This window comes from Oryctolagus cuniculus, chromosome 2 (assembly GCF_051225735.1).
Source record: "Oryctolagus cuniculus isolate XC-2025 breed Fujian yellow rabbit chromosome 2, ASM5122573v1, whole genome shotgun sequence".
Classification (NCBI taxonomy): domain Eukaryota; kingdom Metazoa; phylum Chordata; class Mammalia; order Lagomorpha; family Leporidae; genus Oryctolagus; species Oryctolagus cuniculus.
In genome coordinates, this window is record NC_142868.1 from 18,178,329 (window position 1) to 18,204,607 (window position 26,279).

A 26,279-nucleotide genomic window follows, 5' to 3' on the forward strand; every position below is an offset into this window, starting at 1 on the left:
TAGAACTGATTTTTAGTCATGTTGTAGTGAATAGTCAGGTTATTACCTACATCTTCCGGTGTTAGCCACAGAAGATAAGGTGAATCCTACTGGTTCGCATAGAGTATGTAAGCACATCTCTGGGGCTAATGACCAAGAACTTCCGTGGTTGCAGGACGCAAGGGATCTATTCTTTGTCCCAAATGTTTCCCTCACTCTGACTATGACTTTGATACTGGGAAGAGCAAAACAGAGGTGAACTACAAGGCCTTTGTGCTGCCAAGTACAATAGTCTGTGGCAGTGGGGAAGGGACAGGTAGCAATGTTCCCTGCTCCAAGCTTGGCAGTTGCTCAGGCCAGTCAGCTCTCCAGGCTGAAATAAGACAGTGGGTGACTGTGGAATTCCCTTTCAGCTAAAACTGAATAGTGGGGCAAAAGGCAATTTCTACCTACTTGATATGGGAAGATGGCTTGCAGCTGGCAACTGGCTGTGCCAAGTGGCTAGTTGTAGCAGTATCTGTTACCTCCCCTATCATCCCATGGAGTTTGTTTGTTTGTTTTTTTCGCTAAAATTTTCATCAGTCAGACTCCTGGAAACATAGTCACTCCTTTGCTCTTTTTCATAACACAGAGTAGCTGAAAATAGTGTGGCTGCACTCAATTCAGCCATCTTGGACCTTGTATATTTATTTTGTAACAACAAGCTTACTTAATTGGTTTAGCGTTTAGGCTTTTCCATGTATTATATCATGTCATCTGCTATTATGTATATTTTGATTTCCCATTTCCTAATTTTGATGAACTTTATTACTTTCTCCTCTCTAACTGCTTTTGCTAATATTTCCCATACTATATTGAATAACAGTGGTGAAATGGAAATCCTTGTTCCATATCTGAATGAAATGCTTTCATCTTTTCTGCATTCAGAATATTAGTCATTGATTTCTCATATAACCTTTATAATTTTGAGGTATGTTCCTTATATACCTAATTTGTGGAGGGTGTTTATCATGAAGGGGTGTGGAATCTTACTCAAATGCTTTATCTGCATCTATTGAGATGCTCATGTGGTTTCTTCATTCTGTTGATGTGATTTCAGACATTTATTAATTTTTGAATGTTGAGCCGCCCTTACATCACTGGGATAAATCCTAGTTGATCATGTTCTATGATTCTTTTGATGTGGGTTTTGATTCAGTTTTCTAGTTTTTTCTTGAGAATTTTTGAATCTGTTTATCAAGCACATAGGCCTGTACTTAAAATATGTGTGTGTATGTATGTATATGTATATATAAAGATTGATTTGAAAATCAGTTACAGAGGAGGAGAGATGGGGGGTTGTGTCTTCTACCCACTAACTCCCCAAGTGGCCTCAACAATGGGCTGAACGAAGCCAAAGCCAGAAGCCAGGTCTCCCATGTGGGTATCACAGTCCCAAACGCTTGAGCCATCTACTGCTACTTTTCCCAGGCCATTATCAATGAGATAGAACAGAAGTAGAGCAGCAGGGACAAAAATCAGCACCCATATTGGGTGCTGGCATTGCAGATGTTGGCTTAACCTGCTGTGTCACAGAGCTGGCTCCTGTAGTTAGCTTTTTGTATTATGTTTTTTTTTTTTTTTTTTTTTTTTTTTTAATTTTTTTTTTTTTATTTTATTTTTTTATTTTTGATAGGCAGAGTGGACAGTGAGAGAGAGAGAAAGGTCTTCCTTTGCCGTTGGTTCACCCTCCAATGGCCGCCGCTGCAGCCGGCGCACCGCGCTGATCCGATGGCAGGAGCCAGGATCCAGGTGCTTTTCCTGGTCTCCCATGGGGTGCAGGGCCCAAGCACCTGGGCCATCCTCCACTGCACTCCCTGGCCATAGCAGAGAGCTGGCCTGGAAGAGGGGCAACCGGGACAGAATCCGGTGCCCCGACCGGGACTAGAACCCGGTGTGCCGGCGCCGCAAGGTGGAGGATTAGCCTATTGAGCCACGGCGCCGGCTCATGTATTATGTTTTCAATTGGTTTTGGTAACAGTGATGCTAGCTTCATAAGAAGACTGGTGGAGGGTCCAGCTCATTATCTTGGAAAGGCTTGTAAAGTAGTAGAGTTAATGCCTCTTTAAATGTATTGTAGAATTCAGTCAAAACCATCAGGTTCTTGACTTTTCCTGGATGGGACCATTTTAATCACTGCTTCAATCTTGATGCTTGTTATGAGTCAGTTTAAGTTGTCTAGATCTTGATTTAATCGGTGAGGTCAGTGTGGCTACTCACTATTCAGACACCTTGAATCTTGGCTTGAGTGGACAATCTTTTTGAAAAGCTTTTGCATCTGATTTGCTGCTCTTTTTTTGAAAACAAAAAAGGATATTTGTGTAGTCTTCCTCTCTCTCTCTCTCTCTCTGTCTTTTTCTCTTTCTCTGTCTTGCTCTATATTTCTCTAGTTTTGGAATTAAGGCAATACTAACCTCTTGGAATGTGTTTCGAAGGCTTCATTCTCTTGCTATTGCTTTGTATAGTTACATAAGAATTGGGATTTGTCGTCTTCGTTAAGTTTGGTAGAATTCAGCAGTGAAGCCATCTGGTCCTAGGCTTTTTTTTGAGGGGGGGGCGAAGACTTTATTAATACTTTAATCTCATTCTTATTGTTCTCAGGTTTTCTGATGTTCTTAATTTAGCAAATGTGTCTCAAATCTATCCATTTCTTCTAGATTTATATTGCATATTGTTTTTCAAAATTCCTGATGATTCTTTGTGCTTCTGTGGCATCAGATGTAGTATCTGTATCATCTCTGATTTTAATTTGTGTCGTCTTACTGTTTTTTGGTTAGTTGATCCAATGGTTTATCAATTTTGTTCAGTTTTTCGGAAAAACAGCTCTTTATTTCATTGATGTTTTATGTAATTATTACAACTTTTTTTTTTTTTTTTTTTTGACAGAGTGGACAGTGAGAGAGACAGAGAGAAAGGTCTTCCTTTGCCGTTAGTTCACCCTACAATGGCCGCCGCAGCCAGCGCACCGCGCTGATCCGATGGCAGGAGCCAGGAACTTCTCCTGGTCTCCCATGGGGTGCAGGGCCCAAGCACTTGGGCCATCCTCCACTGCACTCCCTGGCCACAGCAGAGAGCTGGCCTGGAAGAGGGGCAACCGGGACAGAATCCGGCGCCCCAACCGGGACTAGAACCTGGTGTGCCGGCGCCGCAAGGCGGAGGATTAGCCTAGTGGGCTGTGGCGCCGGCCTGTAATTATTACAACTTCAATCTTTTCTTTCTTACTAATTTTGGGTTTGGTGTGTTTTTTATTTTGCTGTCTTTGAGATGAAATGTTAGATTGTTACTTTTCTATTTTTGAGGTAGGAATTTAGTGCTATAAATTTTCCCCATAACACTGCTTTAGCTGCATCTCTTAAGTTTGATATGTTTTTATTTTCATTTATTGCAAGGAAATGTTGTGATTTTTGCTTTTGATTCCTTCTATGACCCACTGATTCAGGATCATGTTTTTCAATGTCAATGTGTTTATTTCTAAAAATATCTAATGCTATAATTTTCCAGCTTCATTCTATTATAGTCAGAAAAGATACATATGATTTCAATTTTCAAAAATTTGAGTTTTTTTTTTTTTTTTTTTTTTTTTTTTTGCCTAGTATGTGATGTATCTTGGAATGTTCCCTGCATTGGTGAATAGAATATCTATTCTGCAGCTATGGATTAATATGTTCTATAGACATCGATTAGGCGCATTTGATCAATAGTATAGATATTTTGTTTTGACTTATTTGTATCTGACTACTGCGCCTTTTGATGAATGTGGTGTGTCGAAGTCCCCCATTATTATTGACCTAGAGCTTATATCTTCCTTTAGATCCATTAACATTTGTTTTATAGAACTGAGTGCTCTAATATTGACTGTACAATAGTATCATAACGTATATAGTATTATAGTATTGACATTTATTATAGTCACATGTTGTGGTTGAATCAGTTGCTTAACCATTAACAGTGACCTTGTTTTCTTTCCAGTTTTTATCTAAAAGCGTATGTTATTTTTGATTGCCTTTTGCATGGAATATCTCTTTCCAGTCTTTGACTTTCAGTCTATGTGTATCATTATTATGTGTTTCCTGCATGCAGCATATATTTGTGTCTAGTTTATTTATCCATTAAGCCAATGTGAATTTTTTTATTTGACAGGTAGAGTTAGACAGTGAGAGAGAGAGACAGAAATGTCTTTTGTTGGTTCACCCCCCAAATGGCCACCACGGCCAGCTCTGCGCCGATCTGAAGCCAGGAGCTAGGTTCTTCCTCCTGGTCTCTCATGTGGGTGTAGGGCCCAAAGACTTGGGCCATCCTCCACTGCCCTCCCAGGCCACAGCAGAGAGCTGGCCTGGAAGAGGAGCAGCTGGACTAGCACTGGCTCTCATATGGGATGCTGGCGTTGCAGGTGGAGGATTAACCAAGTGAGCCGTGGCGTCAGCCCCCAATGTGAATCTTAATTGAAGAATTTAATCCAGTTGTATTCAAAGTTATCATTGAGAGTAACTTGGTCATGCCATTTTCCCATAAATATTCCTATTGTATTGAGTCTCCTTTGTTCTTTTATTAGATTTTATGTCTTCACAATCTTTTATGATACTGATTGACTGTTTCTGCATGTAGTACATCATATTTGTTAAAAGATTTAGAGTTAGAGTGAGAAGGAGAGGCAGAGAGAGAGAGAGGTCGGTCTTCCATCCACTGGTTCACCCCCCAATTGGCTGAAGTGGCCAGAGCTGCGCCAATCTGAAGCCAAGAGCCAGGAGCTTCTTCCAGGTCTCCCATGTGGGTGCAGGGGCCCAAAGGCTTGGGCCATCTTCTCCTGCTTTCCCAGGCCATAGCAGAGAGCTGGATCGGAAGTGGAGCAGCCAGGTCTCTAACTTGTGCCCATATGAAATGCTGGCACTGCAGGTGGCAGCCTAACCTGTTATGCCACAGCACTGGCCCCAGTACATAATTTTTCTAAACAAATTATTTTACTTTGTTTAAAGATTACAACTTAATTCAATTAATATATACAGATTTGGGAACATGATCCCCCCCACCACCACTCTCTCCCACCCATTCTCCTACCCTTTTTTGTGATCCCTCTTCCCTTTCCACTCTTATATTTTACAGAAATGAATTTTTAGATAATTTTATGCATATAAACTAACCCTACACTAAGTAGAGTTCACTGATTAGTATTAAGAAACAGAAAAAAACACAAACTAAAACAATTGTTCCTCGACACTCAAGGCACCGGCTGTTCAAAATCAATACATCTCAAAGTGTCAGTTTGGCTCCTGTAGCCTGCATTTTAAGTTCTCTATTAGTTACCACAGATCAGAGAGACCATATCGTATTTGTCTCTTAGTGGCTGGCTTATTTGACTAAGTATAATGGTTTCCAGTTGCATCTGTTTTCTAAATGAAAGGTTTTCATTTTTAACTGATGTGTAGTATTCCGTAGTATGCTTACATTCTTTATCCAGTCCTCAGTGGATGGACATCTGGGTTGATTGCAGATCTTAGCTACTGTAAATTGAGCTGAGATGAACATGGGGGTCCAGATCACTCTTTCATATGCTGATTTCATTTTCTTTGGATAAGTTCCCAGGAGTGGGATGGCTGGGTCATGTGATAGGTCTAAATTCAGCTTTCTGAGATCTCCGTATTGTCTTCTACAGTGGCTGCACCAATGTATATTCCCACCAATAGTGGACTAAGTTAGCTTCTCCCCACATCCTTGCCAGCATTTATTGTTTGATTTCTGTATGAGACCCATTCTAACAGGGGTGAGGTGAAACCTCATTGTGGTTTTGATTTGCATTTCCCTGATGGCTAGTGATCCTGAACATATTTTCATGTGGCTCTTGGCCATTTGGATTTCCTCTTTTCAAAAATCCTGTTTAAGTCCTTTTCCCATTTCCTGACTAGGTAGCTTATTTTGTGATTGTTTAGTTTCATTTTCTTTATATATTCTGGAGGTTAATCCTTTGTCAGTTTCATAGTTGGCAAATATTTTCTCCCATTCTGTTAGTTGTCTCTTCAATTTGCTGAGTGTTGCTTCTGTAATGCAAAATTCTCTCAGTTTGATGTAATCCCATTTGTTAATTTTGACTTTGTGCTTCTGGGGTTTTTTCCAAGAAGTTTTTTCTATGCCAATGTCTTGCAGGGTTTCTCTTGTGTTGTCTGGTAATTTGATAGTATCATGTTGTAGATTTAGTCTCCCATCCATTTTGAGTGTATTTTTGTATAAGATGTAAGATATGGGTCTTGCTTCATGCTTCTGCATGTGGAGATCCAGTTTTCTCAGCACAGTTTGTTGAAGATACTGTCATGGCTTCAGGGGTTGATTCTTTTTCTCATTTGTCAAAGATAAGTTGGTTATAGATGTGTAGATTAATTTCTGTGTCTATTCTGTTCCATTGGTTTACGTGTCTTTTTGTGCCAGTACCAGGCTGTTATCATTATAACTGCCGTGTAGTATGTCTTGAGGTTTGGTATTTTGATGCCTCTAGCTTTTTTTTATTGTTTAAGATTGTTTTAGCTATTCAGGGTATCTCATGTTTCTATATGAGTTTTAGCATTTTTTTCTGTATCTGAGAATGTTTTTGATATTTTGAGATCACACTGAATCTATAAATTGCTTTTGGTTGTATGGACATGTTGAAGATGTTGATTCTTCCAATCCATGAACACATTTTTCACTTTTTTATGTTGTCTTCTATTTCATGTTTTGTAATTTTCATTGTAGAGATCTTTGACATCCTTGGTTAAGTTTATTCCATGGTATTTTATTTTTTCTAGCTATCGTGAATGGCATTGATCTTAGAAGTATTTCTTAGGTATGACATTTTATTGTATATACAAAGGCTACTGATTTTTGTGCATTGATTTTATATTCTACTTTACCAAACATTTTGAGTTTGAATAGTTTCTTCATGGAGACTTTTGTGTTCTCTATACGTAGAATCATGTCATTAGCAAGAAGGGATAGTTTGACTTCTTCCTTCCCTCTTTGTATCCTTTTTTTTTTCCTTGCCTGATGGCTCTGGCTAAAACTTCCAGGATTATATTGAAAAGCAATGGTGAGAGCGGATATCGTTGTCTGGTACCGGAACTCAGTGGGAATGCTTCCAACTTTTCCTCATTCAATAGGACACTGGCTATGTGTTTGTCATAAATTGCCTTTATTGTGTTGAAATATTCCTTCTGTACTCAATTTGCTTAGTTTTCATCATAAAAGGGTATTGTTTTATCAAACACTTTCATCTATTGAGATAACCATATGATTTTACTCTTCAAATTGTTAATGTGATACATCACATTGATTTGGGAATGTTGAACCATCCCTGCATACCAGAGGTAAATCCCACTTGGTCAGGGTGAATGACCTTTCTGATGTGTTACTAGATTTGACTGGCTAAAATTTTTGAGGATTTTTGCGTCTATGTTCATTAAGAAACTTAGTCTGTAGTTTGTTTTTTTTTTTTTTTTTTTTCCCCTGTTGCATCTTTACTGGATTTAGGAATTAAGGTGATGCTGGCTTCATAGAAAGAACTTGGGAGGATTATCTCCCTTTCAATTGTTTTGAAAGCTTGAGAAGAAGTGGAGTTCTTCAAATGTCTGGTAGAGATCAGTGGTAAACCTGTTTGGACCTTGGATTTTTTTTGGAATGGTGTTTATTATGGATTCAATTTCCATCTTGGTTATTGGCCTGTTTAGGTGTTCTAGATCTTTATTCAATTTAGGCAGATTGTATGTGTCCAGGAATCTATCCATTTCTTCTAGTTTTCCCAGTTTGTTGGCATACAGTTTGTTGTAATAATTCCTGATGATTCCTTTTTATTTCTGTGGTCTGTTATTATATTTCCTTTTTCATCTCTAATTTTGTTGATTTGGGTCTTCTCCCTCTTTTGTCTATTTGGGCCAAAAGTGTGTCTGTTTTGTTTGTTTTGGCAAAAAACCAGCTCTTCCTTTCATTGATCTTTAGTATTTTTTGGTTTTAATCTTGTTTATTTCTTCCTTAATTTTGTTTCCTGCTACTAATCTTGGGTTTGGTTTATTTTTTTTTCTTGGTCCTTGGGATGCATTGACAGATCATTTATTTGATTTTCTTGTTTTTTGATGTAGGCACTACTTGCTATAAACTTCCTGTTTACACTGTATTTGCTATATCCTGTAAGTTTTGATATGAGGCATTGCTGTCTTCCTTTGTTTCCAGAAATGTTGTGATTTCTCTTTTCATTTCTTTTATGGCCTACTGTTCACTTAGTGTATTGTTTCTCCATGTATTTTAATGTTCTTGAGATTCTTGAGTGTTGGTTTTGAGCTTCATTCCATTGTGATCAGAGAAGGTGCATGGTATGATTTGGATTTTTTTTTTTTGAATTAGCTGAGACTTGATTTATGGCCTAGTATATGGTCTATCTTAGAGAAAGTTCTGTGCACTGCTGAGAAGAACATGTATTCTGCCATGGTGGGGTGAAAAGTTCCATAGGTATCAGTTAGGCCCATTTGCTCCATAGTGCTGAACAGCTCTGTTTGCCATTCTGCCTGGTTGATCTATCCAGTGATGAAAGTGCGGTATTGAAGTCCTCCACTAATATTGTATTGGAGCCTATGTCTCCTTTTAGATCCATTAAAAGTTCTTTTAAGCAGCCAGGCAACCTGTAGTTGGGTGCATATACGATTATTATTGTCACTTCTTCCTGTTGTGTTGATCCCTTAATCATTATATAGTGTTCTTCTTTGTCTCTTCCAACAATATTTGTGTTAGTCTATTTGATCTGATATTAAGATGACTATACTTGTCTTTATATATTTTTCCCATTATCATGGAATTCTTTCCATCCTCTCAGTTGCAGTCTACATGTATCTTTGTTGGTGACCCATGTTTCTTGTAAGCAGAAAATAGATTGATCTTGTTTTTTAATCCATTCAGCCAGTCTGTATCTCTTCAACTGGAGAGTTGAAGCCATTTACAGTAAAGGTGACTGTTGGTAAGTAATGACATGGCCCTGCCATTTTTCCATGAATGTTCCTATATTTTGCTTGGAATTTACATTGTAATTTTACTGGGGGATTTTCTGTCTTCTGCAATCTTTCATGATGATCACTTTCCTTCTGTGTTTCTGTGAGTTGCACATCCTTAAGCATCTTTTGTAGGTCTGGACAAGTGGTGACAAATTCTTTCAATTTCTCTTTTATGGAAGGTCTTTGTTTCACTTTCATTTATAAATGAGAGCTTTGCAGGGTATAGTATTTTGAGTTGACAGGTTTTTCTCTGAAGATTTGAACTATCTCTTGCCTTTGTCTTCTAGCCTGTAGGATTTCTGATAAAGTCGGCTACGAGTCTAAGTGGACATCCTCTGAAAGTTATCTGGCATTTCTCTCATGTGCATTTTATTTTTATTTTTATTTATTTTTTTGACAGGCAGAGTGGACAGTGAGAGAGAGACAGAGAGAAAGGTCTTCCTTTGCTGTTGGTTCACCCTCCAATGGCTGCTGCGGCCGGCACGCTGTGGCCGGCGCACTGCGCTGATCCGATGGCAGGAGCTAGGTACTTATTCTGGCCTCCCATGGGGTGCAGGACCCAAGCACTTGGGCCATCCTCCACTGCACTCCCTGGCCACAGCAGAGAGCTGGCCTGGAAGAGGGGCAACCGGGACAGATTCCGGCGCCCCAACTGGGACTAGAACCCGGTATGCCGGCGCTGCAAAGCGGAGGATTAGCCTATTGAGCCGCGGCACCGGCCATCATGTGCATTTTAGAATCTTTTCTTCATGCTTTACAGTGGAAAGTTTGATTACTCTGTGCTGTGTACAGATCTCTTCTAGTCATATCTGTTAGGAGTTCTATGTTCTTCCTGTACTTGAACATTCCTTTCTTCAAGTTAGGGAAATTTTCTGTAATTATTTCACTACCTAGGCCTTTTTAGTCCCTTCTTTCCATGTCTTCAGGTACTCCAAAGACTTGTATGTTAGGTTTTTGATAGTATCCCATATATCTCCTACACTGTTTTTAAGTTACCTAATTTCCTCTTTTGTATGGGTCTGAGTGTAAAGTTTCCAGACATTTGTCTTCTAGCTTGGATATTCTTTCTTCTGCCTCACCAACTCTATTACAACTTTCCACTGCATTTTTTTATTTGATCTATTAAATTCATTTGTAGTATTTCATTTTGATTCCTCTTTAAGATCTGAATTTCATAGGAAATATTTTCATGTCATAGTTTTCTTTAGTTCATGAATTTGTTTGATTGCTTCTAAGTAATCCAATGGTTAATTCCGTGAATTCCATTTCTGCCATTTCTTCCATCTGTTTATCTTCACATTCTGATATTGAAATATTATAGTGCTCCTTTGGGGGGATTATAGTGTCTTAGTTGAAACTTTGCCTTTATTTTTAGGCATTTGTGGAATTATTTTGTCTGGTTTGTACCTTTGTCTTGATTGATGTCTTGGTGGCTTAGTGGGACGTCTATACTTCGAGTGAATATTAAGAGGTGTGTGCTGGGTGTAGCTAGGATGCTGTGTTCAGTGCTCCAGAACAGGGCAAGTATTTAGGGTCACACCCAAGTTAGGCATGGTAGCTCTCCTCTGGTTAACTGGATGGAGAGAAATGGTGACCTTTGGTGTGATGAGCCCTTCTCCCAGCTGAGGAATGCCCAGTTGTTAGTCCCCAATGTGCTCAGTACCGCTTTATGAACTGCACTTACATTCTGTGGAGTCTTTCCTGTGAGCATGGTCCCCTCTGGACAGCTGAGGATTTCAGAGTGTAAAGAAGCACACCGTGGTTGCCCCGGACCTAGCCACACTCTGCCTCCTCTTGTGTCATCACTGTTTTCTCAGTCTCGGCTCCCAGGGCTCTCAGTCATGGAGTGCCAGTGGCGCTACCCTGTTCCACTAGCCAGTCCTATCTTGAAGAAAAATAAGGTGCTCCCAGAGCTGCTGTCTGAGTGTGGTACTGGTGAGATCTGTGATTTGCAGGCACACAAAGTACCTGCCTGCTGCAGCCCTGGCCGATTCACAGTTGAGATGGGCATGTAGCAGAGTCCTGCAGGTGGCACTTCTACTCCCTGTCCATTGCCTGGCAACTGGCAAGGTGAAGGCCCTCCTCCTCGGTTTCTCCTGAATTGCTGTGGTTTGGCCTCGTAGAGTGGGTGGAGGTCAATCCTCATATTCTCTGGGTACGCACACAGGAGCTGGGGCGGCTGCTACCTGCCTGTGTCCAAAACAGGCGACAGTCCTCCCACAGCTGGCTGCAGGTCTCTGCTGTGGCAGGGAGAGGCAGGGAGAGGGGAAGAAGAGAGACACGGCACCTTTTCTCCCTTCCTGCTTCTGAGTGATTGCTCACCTGCTGTCTTGGGACATCCGCATGGAACTCTAAAAGGTGCAGATCACCAAGCTCTCGATCGCGCTGTACCAGCAGCGCCATGGGCCTGTCTGCCCTCTCCTGGTTTGCTGGGGCAGGTTTCTTCCTCCCCTATCCAAGCTGGCATCTTTTGCTGCATGTCCTCTTGCGGCACGGATCTGGACCACTTCTACTGCACTTGTAGGATCTCCTATCGCAGTTCCCCTACAGCTTTACTCAGAGTGTACGTTATTCCCTGTTTTCAAATATTAACTTTGCCCTGTGTGAATCAGACTGTCCTGTCGCTATACCATCATCTGTATAGTACATTTTTAAGCATCATTTTGCAAAGCTGTCTGGGTGATAAAAATTCTTTAAATTGTTGATCCTTTTGGATGGTCTTGTTCATGTTCGTATGTGAATGAGAGCTTCACTGGGTAAAAAGTATTCTGGGTTGCAGTTTTGTTTTCTTTTAGGACTTGGAATATATCTCTCCAGTGTCTCTTGGCCTGTTATTGTTGAAATCTGTTGCCAACCTGATGACATTTCCTTTTAAAGCTGAGGTGACTTTACTCTCTTCTAAGTTTTAGGGTATTATTTATATGCCTGACTTTGAAAAGTTTGACTATACCATGTCATACTGAGGCTCTTTCCAGATCAAGTCTATTTGGAGTTCTGTGCCCTTCCTATGTTTTTAAAATCAAGATAATTCCCCGAATTGGAGAAATTTGCTGCTATTTCACTTTGATTTTCTAAGCCATTCTTTCCCATACCCTCAAGAATATTGGGTGGTTTGCTGGTGTCACATAGATCCTATATAATGTTTTCAGGTTTTCTAATTTTTTCTTTGTCAGATATTTCAAAAGGCCTATATTCTAGGTTGGATATTGTTTCTTCTGCTTCACCAAGTGTGTGAAGGCTTTCCTCTGAAATTTTGACTTCTTAAATATCTCATATTCTTATAATTTATATTCTAATAAGAATATTTCACAATCTTTTTCTATTCTCATAATTATATTTCATATTCCAATAATTTCTAGTATTTCTTTCCTGAATTTTCTTTGTATTCTGTACTGATTTCCAACTTTATTTACCTGTTTTACTGTGTTATTCAGTAACTTGCACTCATTCTTTTGAATTTCTTTTTTACTATTTTTAACTTTCATTTAATGAATATAAATTTCCAAAGTACACCTTATGGATTACAATGGCTTCCCCCCATAACGTCCCTCCCACCCGCAACCCTCCCCTTTCCCACTCCCTCTCCCCTTCCATTCACATCAAGATTCATTTTCAATTCTCTTTATATACAGAAGATCAGTTGAGCATACATTAAGTAAAGATTTCAACAGTTTGATCCCACACAGAAACATAAAGTGAAAAATACTGTTTGAGTACTAGTTATAGCATTAAATCTCAATGTACAGCACACTAAGGACAGAGATTCTACATGAGGAGTAAGTGCACAGTGGCTCCTTTTGTTGACTTACAAATTGACACTCTTGTTTATGGCCTCAGTAATCACCCTATGCTCTTGTCATGAGCTGCCAAGGCTATGGAAGCCCCCGTTAATTCTTTTGAATTTCTTTCAGACATTTCATCCTTCTCTCCTTCACAGTCCAGCATTGTTTTCCTTTCGAGGAGAAATACTGCCTGCCTTGTTCATTTTTCTGTGCTTCTGCATTCTTTCTTGCCCATCTAATGGAATTTCTTGCTTCTCTTTTGTAGGATTTTTTTTTTGAAGACTTTTTCTCAGAATGTGCCTCTGGGGCTTGGAGAGTTCCTGAGGCTTATTCTGTAGTTCCAGGGATGTGCTCTATATGGGGCAAAGTAGCTTTGTCCACCTTTTCTTGTGCCAAGAGTCCCGAGTGACAGACAGCCAAGTTGAGTGAGGTGGAGTACGTCCGACTACAGTCAGTGTGGGGAGGGGATGTTGACACTGGCTAGTAGGCAGGTGTGTTCAGTGAGCTCCGTGAACTCAAGGTGCTCACTCGCCACACTCGCCCCGGCACAGACACTGGACAGAGCACCAACCCGCTCCACAGTGTTCCCCCAACCCCTCTGCAAGATCTGAAGATCCGTCCCCAGCATGCAGTGCGCTCTGAGACTCTAGGTCAGATTGAGTGTGTGTACAGAAATCAGTCAACTCAGGACCTTGTCAGCTCTGTGGCATGTCTATAACTCCCACATCCACAGGCTGATGGGAGTCTACTCTCTACCCTACAAGCTGTCTCATTCCAGCCAGGGCAGCCTCTGCCAACTGTTACCTAACAGAAGATGGAGTTCAGCTGTACCTCTGTTTAAGCAGAGTCCAGTGCTTTAGTTAGGGTAGGGAGGGAGGCAACATGGCTTCATTTCATGGAGCCAAGTAGTTGCCGAAACCCTGTTAGCTTCCTAGGTCAGACTCAAAGCCTGTGGGAATGATTGAATTCTCCCTTAGTCAAAGCTGCCAGGGATAGGAGCCATGGCAGCCTCTTCTCACCTACCTTGAGCAGATAAAACAGCATTTCCCAGCCTGATCCCACCTTGTGGATGCAGGAGTGGCTGGTAGCAGTGGGTCTATACTCCCTACTTGGTGTTTCATAGGGTCTGTTTTGTCCATTCTCCACTGAAAATTTGTCTCAATCAGTTCCTTGGGAATATGATCCTCTTTTTTTCATATATATATATATATATATGGCTGAGGTCAGTGTGGCTTCTCGCTGTTCGACCTCACTTAATTTCATCCAGAGCAAGTCTAGGGTGGTGGCTTGAGGACCATAGTTTGAGAACAATGACAAAGTCTGTGTTTACAACTTTTAAAGTGATATAGACCAAAGTACCACTTTTATCATTACCCTGAAGCGCCAATTATAACTTCAAATTTGGTAAATAGGGTTGGCTTGGTAAAAAGCATAATTGGGCCTTGAATATTGAGTATGTATTGCAGCAGTGCTAAGTGTGTTCTTACTAGTTAATAAGTAGGTAGAAAAGATGTAGAAGTTATCCCAAACTGTGGTGGGGATATCAACAAGGGTGTATGGCTGCCTTAGAGAATTGATGAGGATCAACGGGTTTTATCAGTGTTTGCATGTCTTCCACTCATTGCCTCTTTAGCAACTGAAGCATCTACCTATATCCGGGCAGATGTTGATTGAACAGCATGATCGAGTCTGTGTTGTACAGCCTACTAATTATGTGACCCCACCCATTTTTAGTTTACTTGAAAGGTCACCATTTTGTGACTTGTATAACTAAAATCATATTTCTAATGGGATTTTAATTGATTTTTGAATCCAATGAAATAGAAGCTATTTTTAAAGCATATCTTTGCTGCTGCCATTGGAAGTCACAGCAGGTTGGCACACTGTAATTCATTTGAGTGAAATTTGACTACATTTTGGTGTGATCAGGTAGTAGTGAGTTGTGGATGACCTATATTTGATATTTTAAAACTACCTTGATATATATTGTATCTCAAGACTGTCTTGAGATAATAGAATAATAGATAAAAATAATACCTATACATATATATACATATATACCTATAATAGATAATAATACATAATACCTATCTATAATGATGGATAATAGAAATAGCTATTTTTTCTAGTCTGTGGTAATTTGGATAAAATTCATTGATTCTGGTTTGCAGAAAGGAGCATTTGTGAATTCTGATTTTTCCTACAAGACACATCTCTTCACTCATAAAGATTTCAGATCTTAATTTTTCTTAAACTTCATTTAATTGCATTACTCACAAACATGTTTTTAATGGTCTGCTTTTGTCCATTGAATCACTATGATCAACTCTTCATATTATGTTTGAAATCTAAAACCTTCAAGACTGTAGATAGAAGGAAAACACCTCAACAAAACAAAGATCATATATGATATAACACACCCAACATCTCATCAAATGAGCAAAAGTTGAAAGCATTTCCTCTAAGATCCAGAACCAGACAAAAATTTTCACTATCAGCCCTTTGCAATATCATACTGGTAGTTATTTTATGGCAAAAATCTCAAACCATGAATAGTTTTTACATAATAGACTTTTTAATGAACTTCTTAAAGACCTGTCACATAACCTAGGGGAAGCTTTTACTTTTCAGGAAGGAAATGGTTGAATGACAGAGGAGGTGAGGTAGGAGAGAGAAAAGGCAGAAGGAAAGGAAGAACTGGGGAGAGAAGGAAATAGTAGATGAGGATAAGGAGAAATAAGTGGGGCAGGAAAGGGGGAGAAGAAAACTGCAAGCATGAATTCATAATATATCTGCTACTTCCTCCAGGACCATTATCAAAGTCATAGCTCAGGGACAGGTGTAAGGGGTAGGGATAAAGGAGGTCTTGTAGGGTTCCTCAAGTATCATTGATCTGGAGACAGTGATTTAGAATGTCTAGGTCTCCCCAGGCTGCTAGGAAATGCTGAGAAGACTGAGGGACAGGGACATGGCTGGAGTGAGTATCATCTACCATGCTGCCAGTCTGTTCCATCCCAAGGGAGTCCATCATATCCAGCTTTGCCTCCATGGATTCCAGGGCAGTGGTGGAACAGTTAGACCACTCTGGAGTCCAGCAAAGCCTGCACATAGAACAGTGCTGACAGCTGTTTCCCCAGGTTCCATCCACAGCTGGAAAAGACACCCCCCACCCCCACCCAGGGGTTTTACAACAGGCTTAAGAGGAGGAAGAAAGGAAGAGTGGGTGGAGATGTTGAAAAGAATTCCCCAACAAAACCAAGCACCTGGAAACTTGCTCAGGCCAAAAGAGTTAAATTGGAAGAAGTTAGGTTTAAGTAAAAGACATTATGAAACAACTTTGAAATGGTGTAATTGAATCTGTTGGAAACTGAAGTGTAGGGATTAAAACCGGAAAAATGTGAGTTGTTGCTCAACTCATTTTTAAAAAGAAAAAGGTTGAGTCAAAGTGTACACACTTCAACTCCTCCCTGCCCTGTTTCACATGTTACTTTTTCCCTAAAAACATTCACATTCCTTTAGGTAAGTATTGTTTTCTCCTACTCATGTAATTTTCCAGTGCAACCTATTTTTAATTGTCTTGGTTCACAGAAATCATTTAGATTCACATAATTAAAAAGGACTTAAGAGATCTTCATTTAGAATTATTGTCCATCCCACAAGATAATAAAATCCTTTGGGGCAGAAAACCCTTTCTTTGTATGTATCCCAAGACATTTGGTCATCCAGGGTATAATTGTTTGTTCAGCATATAATGCAAGGGCGTGTCACATTTAAAATGGAGATAATGATACTATTTCTGATGTGGACATTGTTGAGTCTTCAGTCTACCTTAAGCTGGCTGGAGGGGTTCTTGTTCACAGTGAAGATCAGGTAGAACACTTAAAGTATGTGGTGGTGCTGCTGTAGCTTTGTTACTTTTATTTGTATTTGGGGAACTATGCAGAATTTATTCAATTTAGGATAAATGGACTTTTATAGCTGACTTTGACTTTAGAGGCTTAGCTGAGACAGCAATTAGATTTATAAGGAAAAGAGTAGTTTTATTTCCAGTGAGAGCTCATTCCAAAATGATGAGAGCTACAGTATATATTTTTTTTTTTTACCTTTTAGTATCTGTAACAATCTTTATTAATTTCTTTGCATTTTCAATTAGGATTTTGGAATAGGACTTAAGTACAAAGAAAATGTTTGGCTCAGATACTAAGAGTATTTTAGGATTGAGTATTTAGGTTTCTGTTAGGTATAAAGAGTGATACAAGGGTACTTGAATATTCACCAAAATGTACTATTAAAAAATCTATACTTGGATTAAAAAGGTTTTCTCATGCCAAAGTAGATTCTTGTTCTATTTTTCCAGGAACCTGTACAAGTCCCCTCATAGATCTACTGCTTCTCATTCTTATTCCTCATCCACTTTTCTCCTCCTCTCACCTTCCTGTCCTCCTGATTCTCCTCCTCCCTCACCCCTCTGTCTTACCATTTTCAGGGCAGCTATGTGAAGGAGTAATATTTGTCTTTGGTTTCATTGTCTTATTCAGAATCCAACAGTCACTGACTTATCCCTACCTTATCACAGTGTTTTACTTAGTTTCTCAACTTTTCAATTTTAGAAATTCAGGCAATGGCTTCATAATTCAGACACCAGCTTCAGTCACAGAAGAGTAGTGGGATTTATTGATCAACAGATCAATGACATTTTTGGTACACTTAAATCTTTGAAGAAAGGAGAAAAGTAACATGAGATGAAAAACAAAGGTCAGGAATTTGCCAATGATGGCTCAAATCTAGAATGCCTTCTTAGGAATCAGGTGATGATGGGATGAAGGCAAAGGCCTGGAAGTACAGACAAACAGAATTCCTTTTAACTTGAAAGGCAGAGATGGAGACAAAGGGCCTTCCATCTGTTGGTTCTTGCCTCAAATACTCAGGAGTCGTGGCTAGGCCAGGTTAAACCAGGAGCTGGGAACTCAATCTAGGTCAGGGGCACAGTGGACAGGGACCCAGGTATTTGGGATCATCACCAGCAAGTCCCAGGGTGTGTATAAACAGAGCACTAGATTGACAAGCAGCACCAGGGCATGAACATAGGCACACTGATACAGGCTATGGGGATCCCAAGTGGCATCTTTACCAAAATGCCTGCCTCTGAAGATCTTGATAACAAAGAACCAGAACTCAGGAAAGGGTTTAGCTCTGGTAAAAGAACAGGAAACATGAATAGAATCACAAAGTAAATGAACATGACAGAACACAGCTGGGAAGAACCCTGATCAAACAGACCCATCTCATTGCTCCTAAACCTATCATTAGAGCAGAAAAGAGTTCAAGAAGTCAAAATTCTAACTTGATTTCCATGTTGGATTCTTGTCTAGGCATATGGGGAAAATATGTTTAATTTCACAGTTTCATTTGATTTCTCACTTTTGACCATTTAGATAATGATATGAGGGCTTTGATTTGTTCTCCTTATCCAGCTCTGTTATTATGCTTGCTGATGAGTATCAAATTAAAAGTAACTAGCGTATCACTATCACTTCCCCTTCACTGTCTGGATAACACATACTGCAGGGTTATGGAGTACAGCTTTGCTCTTGGGATGGGAGCTTGGCCTGTTCACTAAATTACTTGGATATGGAACTATTTCTGTGAAAACGGATGTGTCCTATTGACTGTTTAGACTCACGAAAGCATGGCCACAAGGGAGACTGTATTGGACTAATGCTTTGTATTGAGCAAAGTCCTGAAACACTCGCCTCCAACCGAGGGCACTCGGCTCCTGGAGGAAAGTCTGAGAATAGTGTGCCTGACCGAGATGCAGCAGAATGAGGCATCAGAAAGGTTGAATTTGGATCATAATTTCAAAATCTTTTATGCTGTAATATCACTGGACACTAATTTACAATGGCCTGAGGATTTACCATTTTACTTTAACTTTTCTCTATGAACTTAGATTTGTAATTGTTTAGGTTTGCATCTGGATCATTTTGGGGTGCTTGTGTTATGTTATAGTTAGTTTTGTGTAGCTCTGATTTGAACAGACTATGTTACGGATTGAGTTGTGTCCTACCTGCACTCCATCACCACCCCACCAATATATGTTGAAATCCTAACTCCAGAAACCTCAGGATGTAATCTTATTTGGAAATAGGATCATTGCCAATAAAATTAGTTAAGAGATCTTGATGCAGCACAGTGGGCACTTTATGTGACAGGATTGGTGTCCTCATAAGAAGAAAGGAACTACAGAAAGGTTTCAGCTTGTGACATAACAGACACTTAAAGAGGGCCATGTGACAATAGAGCCAGAGATCAGGGTGGTACATCTGTAAGCCCAGGAACCCTTACGATTGCTGGATGACACAGAAGCTTAGAGGCTATAAAGGATTCTCCCCTTCAGGTTTCAGAGTGAGCATGGTCCTGCAAAAACCCTGAAGAACTGTGAGACCATAGCTTTCTGTTTTAAGTCATACAGTTTGTGGAAATTTGTTATAACAGAAGTAGGAAACTGATACACTGTTTAACACTGGTAAGCGGTATAGGATAATTTACTGTATCACATTTGGGGATAGGCTAGGAAATGAATTAAACCTTTTTTTTTTAATTTGACAGGTAGTTATAGAGAGTAGACAGAGACAGAAAGGTCTTCCTTCCGTTGGTTTACTCCCCAAATGGCCGCCATGGCCAGAGCTATGCTGATCCGAAGCCAAGAGCCAGGTGCCTCCTCCCAGTCTCCCATGCAGGTGCAGGCCCCGGCGACCAAGCACTTGGGCCATCCTCCAATGCCCTCCTGGGCCACAGCAGAGAGCTGGACTGGAAGAGGAGCAGCCAGGGCTAGAACCCGGTGCCCATATGGGATGCCGGCACCACAGGTAGAGGACTAGCCAAGTGAGCCGTGTTGCCGGCCCCTAGGAAATAAATTTTCAACCTTGGGTAGGACATGGCATGATTACTTAATAGATTCAGGCTTTTGGTCCATTTCAGGGTTTTCTATAGGGAAATGATTAGCTGCCCTCCAGCTTATCCAAGGAAAAGGATGCGGTAAGGGAGTTCCACCTCAAGAATGTGGGAGTTATATTGTCTAATATAAAATGCCAGGCCGGCACCGCGGCTCACTAGGCTAATCCTCCGCCTTGCGGCGCTGGCACGCTGGGTTCTAGTCCCGGTCGGGGCACCGGATTCTGTCCTGGTTGCCCCTCTTCCAGGCCAGCTCTCTGCTGTGGCCCAGGAGTGCAGTGGAGGATGGCCCAAGTGCCTGGGCCCTGCACCCCATGGGAGACCAGGAGAAGTACCTGGCTCCTGCCATCGGATCAGCGCGGTGCGCCGGCCGCAGCGCACCGGCCGCAGTGGCCATTGGAGGGTGAACCAATGGCAAAAGGAAGACCTTTCCCTCTGTCTCTTTCTCTCACTGTCCACTCTGCCTGTAAAAAAATATATATAATGCCAAGCTTCAGTTCTTCCCATGACTTCATCCAGGGCAGTAGCTACCTTCTGTTAGACGTAGTTGACAAATATTAGTAAAGACCCCAGTTCCCAGACCTTAAGGTTCTGTGACTAACAGGGTGGAGAGTAGTGCTATTGGGGTAGAATTCTTTACTTTCTTCAGAGGAAATTTTGGAAGGTCTATTTTATATTTGCACATCACTAATCCACTCCTCTTTTGTAGAAGCATGATTTTCTGACTGAGATTAGAATGACAGAATCCATTTCAGTTGATATTTTTGGATCTCATTGCCAATAGCAGGGCAGGGATATTCTCTGATTTGGCCTTCCATGTACTAGCACATATGGGTCTGTTTGTAAGCCTTGGTTCTAAAGGATGTGCTGCTGTTGATTTTTTTCTTTAACACAAAATACATGTGGTCATCAGGCATTTAGCAATGGTGTGTTAATTCCCTAGGATGGAATCTTCCTAAGGTCTATTTGTGGGAAGTGGTATGAGAAAGCACACATATGACCATACAATGGAGCTGATTACTCCATTAACTTTTATCTTCAATCAACAGAATAAGTTGCTGTTCATTATTCTAGTGTTTCTTTCTTATTAAGATATGTATGTGGGAAATAAATACAAACACACAAGGGATCTTTAAAAAGTTCATGGAAAAATGTGTATTAATGGAAAGTAAGCATTGGCTGCCACCGTGACTCACTAGGCTAATCCTCTGCCTGTGGCACTGGCACCCCAGGTTCTAGTCCTGGTTGGGGCGTCGGGTTCTGTCCTGGTTGCCCCTCTTCCAGTCCAGCTCTCTGCTGTGGCCTGGGAGGGCAGTGGAGGATGGCCCTTGTGCTTGGGCCCTGCACCCACATGCGAGACCAGGAGGAAGCACCTGGCTCCTGACTTTGGATAGGTGCAGCACGCCGGCTGTAGTGGCCATTAGGGGAGTGAACCAACGGAAGGCAGACCTTTCTCTCTGTCTCTCTCACTGTCTAACTCTGCCTGTCAAAAAAAAAAAAAAAAAAGGCATTGGATTTCAGAGATCTTTGCCCTCTTCCAAAAACTTTTGGTACCATTCCTCATGAACTTCTTGAAGTTCTTTTGGATATTAAGGAGCTTATCTGTAATAAATCCTGGAAAAAAGTAGAATAGAACTAAGAAAAACAGCATGAACTTTGGAGTCAGCCCTGGGTTCAAATCCTTCCTGCTTGACTAATTAACTCAGTTTCTGAATCTCTCAATCTCTAAGTGTCCTCTGTAAAATATAACAAAATAAATATCAAAGGGCTATTAAATGAAATAGTTTATAACTTAATTCATATCTCCCTATATCACCAAAACTCATATGGTAGAAATTTCCTGTGTTATTTCCTCATTTCTCTTTACAAGAAACATTTATCTTCTATGCTGTACTCCTATACACTCATATCCTCTGTGTATTCATAGCTCTTATTTCATACTATCATAATAACTTGACCTATTGTTAGGGGAGGTACAGATTTTGTTAGGAATGCCAACAATGCAGTATAGCATCTGTCACATATACACTGCATGAAAATTGTGCTTACATTTTTCCTTACCAATACAACCCCATTGAAACTCTAAATTTTCTCTTGTAATATATCTGCATTTTAGACTGTGATAAAATTATTTTTAAACAGTAGTCTTATTTGCAAAGTGTGATTATATCAAAAGATTTCTAAGTTTTGTAAGAAATTTTGTAAGAAATTCTATAGTAATATAAAATGTCAGTATTACCTCTGAAACTGTTTTGTTTTCAGTGCTTGATTCATAGTTAGACAAGGCTTACAGTTATTGTGTCTTTATAGCTGAAGAAATAAGTTTTTTTAAAAAATAAAATGAAAGCAGCATATCAACATCTTGGGTTATAGCACAACAGTATTAAGAGGGTAGTTTCTAGCAATAAGTGAATGTATTTTAAAGATAAAAATAGATCAAATAAACAATCTAACAATGCATTTCAACAGCTCAGAAAAAATGATACAAGATGACTGAATAATGAGAAGCTGCCCTGACCTCTACTGTGGAAACATCAGAAAAACAGAAGTAAGAAGAGAAAGGAGAGAAATTTTCAGCGGGGAAGTGACAGCATAGAGATTCCATGGGACTCCAAGAAAAGAAGACAGACATGCTTCTGTGAGTAACCCTGCCATCAGCCATGCTTGCATCTGTGCTGCTGCATCCAACTAGGAATCGCTGTCTTGCCAAGTCAAGGTAGGAAGAAGCTGCCATAGCCTTCTGCCACCAGAATTTTCAACTGAGGGAGATTTCCAGAGTCCTCTAATGACTCAAGTCAAGCCTGAGCAGTTGACTGAGGTCTGAGCTACTTCTTTGCTCTGAAAAGGGAAGCAGTGTTGCATCCCGCCTGTCCCCATCCCCCACAAAGTGCCAGACTCAATTGGTTGGAGTAGACTCAAAGATAATTTATGTTCTGACTCTATGGACAAGCAGTCATGCTGCTACCAGAAGCAACAAGATCCAGAGTTCTGGTACTTCACAGGGTAGAGAACAGAACCCCTATATTCTATAACTGTGGGAGTTGTGGGGATAAGCTCCAGAGTTATACTCTTACTCATGTGCTATCCATAAGAGTTCCCCCTAGCTTCTTGAGGCTAAAACCAACAGGAACCCATAAAAATTCAGACCAGACCTGAGGAATTTCCCTCTATATCCCATAAAACATGGTGCTGAGAGCGCTAGATAGAAGCAGTAGAATCATTCTTGCATGCTATATGAGCTGAGGTCGTTACTATCTGTGCCTTGTGGAACTGGGACTGTTGATATTGCTATTGAAATCTTGGAGTAACTCATACTCACTGACAGTATCTGGAGTGCTCTAACTCCATTGTTCTTCAGGCAGGAAGCGACAATCAATCCAAAAATGTAGCAAACAAGTAGGATTTAACCCAGAGATACAAGGATGGTTCAATATTTACAAGATCATAAACATGATAAACCACATTAATAAAATGAAAAACAAAAATTGTATGATCAACTCAATGGATGCCAAGAAAGCCTTTGTTAAGAATCAAAAATCCCTTCATGATAAAACCTCTCCATAAGTAAGAAGTGACATCCAACAGAATAGGAAAATTGAATATTTGCAAGCTACTTATCCAACAAAAGATTAACACAGTATATTTGAAACTCAAATCAAGAACAAAACAATCTAACTTAGGGCAAATGACCTTACTATGTAGATATCAAAAGAAATAACAAAAAAGTCAACAAATACATGAAAAATGCTCAAAACCAACAAGCCACCCAGAAATTGGAAGTCAAAATCATAAGATACTATATTACCCCTGTCAGAATGGCTATTATCTAAAAGAAATACATAAAAAATGCTGGCAAGGTTGTAGACCAAGTTGTCCATGAACACATGAATGCATAAAGAAAATGAGGTATATAAATATATAGTAGAATATTATTCAGCTGTAAAATGACATGAAAGTATCATTTGCATTAAAATGCTTCCAACTAGAGGAGTTCATGTTGAGTGAAATAAGTCATACATAAAGACAAATACTATATATTTCCCATACTAGTGGGAGCTAAAAAAAGACTCTGTGCATGTTTTTCTGCGAATCTAGTGTTTCATCAAATACTGTTCTAAATATTTGTCAAACAATGTTAAGATGATACACAATTAAAGCTTAACTGAAATGGAAATATTTTTAAAAATTTACTGTAAATGAACTAAAGAGAAAGAACACATCAAACAAAGGACAATCCAAACCCACAGTGGTTTAAAAAAAAACTCATAGCCAGACTAAAAATGAAAAGAAGAGAAATTTGGATTGTTTCAACAAATATCACAATACCAAGAATAATCAAACTATAATGAGGAATGATATACTGCCAACTTGGAAGTCTTTAGAAATGGAAAAAAATTCCAGGATACATCCAGCCTTCCATGATAAAACCAAGAGTACTAGAATGTAAACTCAAAAAAGAATGAAATTTAAGCAGAGATGAAAAGTCTTCCATAAAAGAAAAGTCCACACCTGATGACTTCACATGTAAACTCTATGAAATATTGCCTGGGTCCCAATGTTTTAGTTCTTTGAATATCTTTATGAGAAGAGCATTGCTGTGACACCCCAAACAGATACAACACAAAGTAATCTTTAGAGTAATACCTCTGAACACCATACATGCAAGAAAATGACAGGCAATCAAGTCTACGTTAAAAAAAATCACACATCACAATCAAGTGATACTCATCTCAGAGTTGCAAGGATGGCTCAATATTCAGATAAATGAATGCAAGAAATGGCATCAACAGAATGAAGAACAGAAAGCATGCACACACTTCAGTAGATGCAGAAAGCCTTTCCTTCATGGCAGAAATATTGCACACAAAGGCTACGGGAGGATCACAATGCAGAAGTAAAGGTACTAAGGCTATATATGATAAACCCTCCATAGTGAAAATCATGCTGAATGGATGGGGATAAGCTGACAGTGTTTCCACACAGACCTGCAGGAAGATGAAGATGCCACTCTCAACATATGCAAAGTAGTGTTGCAAATCATAAGATCAATTGAGGACGAGAAAGAAACAAAGGGCCTCAAACTGTAAAGAAGGAAGTCAAAATAACTGTTTGCACACAATACGATTTCATACATGGAAAAGTCTACACTCTCAACCAGAAAGCTGTTACAATAGATGAACCAGTTAACTAATGCCTCAATATACAAAATCAGCACAAAGAAAAGTAACACTTTCACAAACCATTAATGATGTCGCCAAAAGGGAAATCAAGAAAGAAAACCCATTTATAATAGCTGAAAAAGGTAGAGTATTTAACAATAAATTAGAGCAAAGGAGTAAGAATTCAGAATTGAAAGTTACTGAGCACTGATGAAAGTAGTCAAGGGAACACACAACTTGAAGGATTTACCATGTTTGTGGATGGATAGAAGCTATATTGTCCAACCATCAATACTACCTAAAACCATCTACGGATTAAATGCAATGTCTACCATAATGATGGCAATTGTTACATAATTAGGAAACACATTTCTAACATCGACATGGAACTATAAAAGCCCAATTCCAGACGGTGATCCTGAGGAACAAATACATAAATGCATACAGACATGCACATCTACATAAAACCTGGAGACATAACAATTCCTAAGTTAAAAAAAATGCACTATTGGTAGAAGGTAGGTCTAACAACTTGGTACTGGCAAGTGAAAAATAAGAATGGGAATAGGATAGGAAGAAGTGTGGGAGTGTGGGTGGGAGGGCAGGTAAGATTGGAAGTATCGCTATTTTTCTAAAGTTGCATTTATGAAATTCATGAAATCTGTATACCTTAAACATTTTCTAGGAAAGACAAGAGAGCAATCTCACAATATTCAAAAATTCATTCAAGTTGCACCAATGACCTAAGAAACATATCTGAAATGATGAACTTGAACAAATCATAGGGAAAACACTACAAGACATCAGTGTCATCCAGGGATTCCTTTTGTATAGGACTATAAAAAGTGCATGCAACCAATGCAAAGCTCAACCAATGATTTGCATCAAACTTAACATCTACACAGCAAAGGAAATAGTGAAATGACGACGACTGTTTATTCCAAAAGATCAATGCAGACCATATATTAGAAACTGAAAAAAATCAAAGAAAATATCCAACCAAGGTAAGAAACGGGATGATACCTTAATTTTTCTCAAAGGAAGAAAGACAAAAGGCCATCAAGCATATGAAAATGGTCATAAGGAAAAGGAAATCAAAACCACAATTAGCTATCACCTCATCACTATTACAATGGCTATCATCCAAAAGGCTGATCAACAAATGCTGGCAAAACTGGACAAGAGGTCCCTTATGCACTGTTGGTGTGAATGTAAATTAGTGGAACATATATCAAAAAATTTCTGAGAAATGAAGAAATAGATCTCTGTAACCCTGGAATCTCAATCGTGGGAACCTGCTCTTAAGGTATGAAGACACTGTATCAAAGATACACACACACCATCATATTTAGTGAAATAATGTC

General features: G+C 39.6%; 1 protein-coding gene across 6 annotated transcripts in view; it reads left to right on the forward strand.

The window, feature by feature from the left end:
- The window catches only part of LOC149127695 (uncharacterized), a 165,790-nt gene that overhangs the window by 37,102 nt on the left and 102,409 nt on the right, over positions 1-26,279 (forward strand). For all 6 annotated transcript variants that reach the window (XR_016229789.1, XM_089326984.1, XM_089326983.1 and 3 more), the window contains exon 2: positions 22,226-22,472. Coding sequence is in view for 5 of the 6 variants with exons in the window: in XM_089326984.1 (XP_089183110.1) it covers positions 22,417-22,472 (56 nt within the window). In the remaining variant the exon portion in view is untranslated. The remainder of the gene's footprint in view (positions 1-22,225; positions 22,473-26,279) is intronic.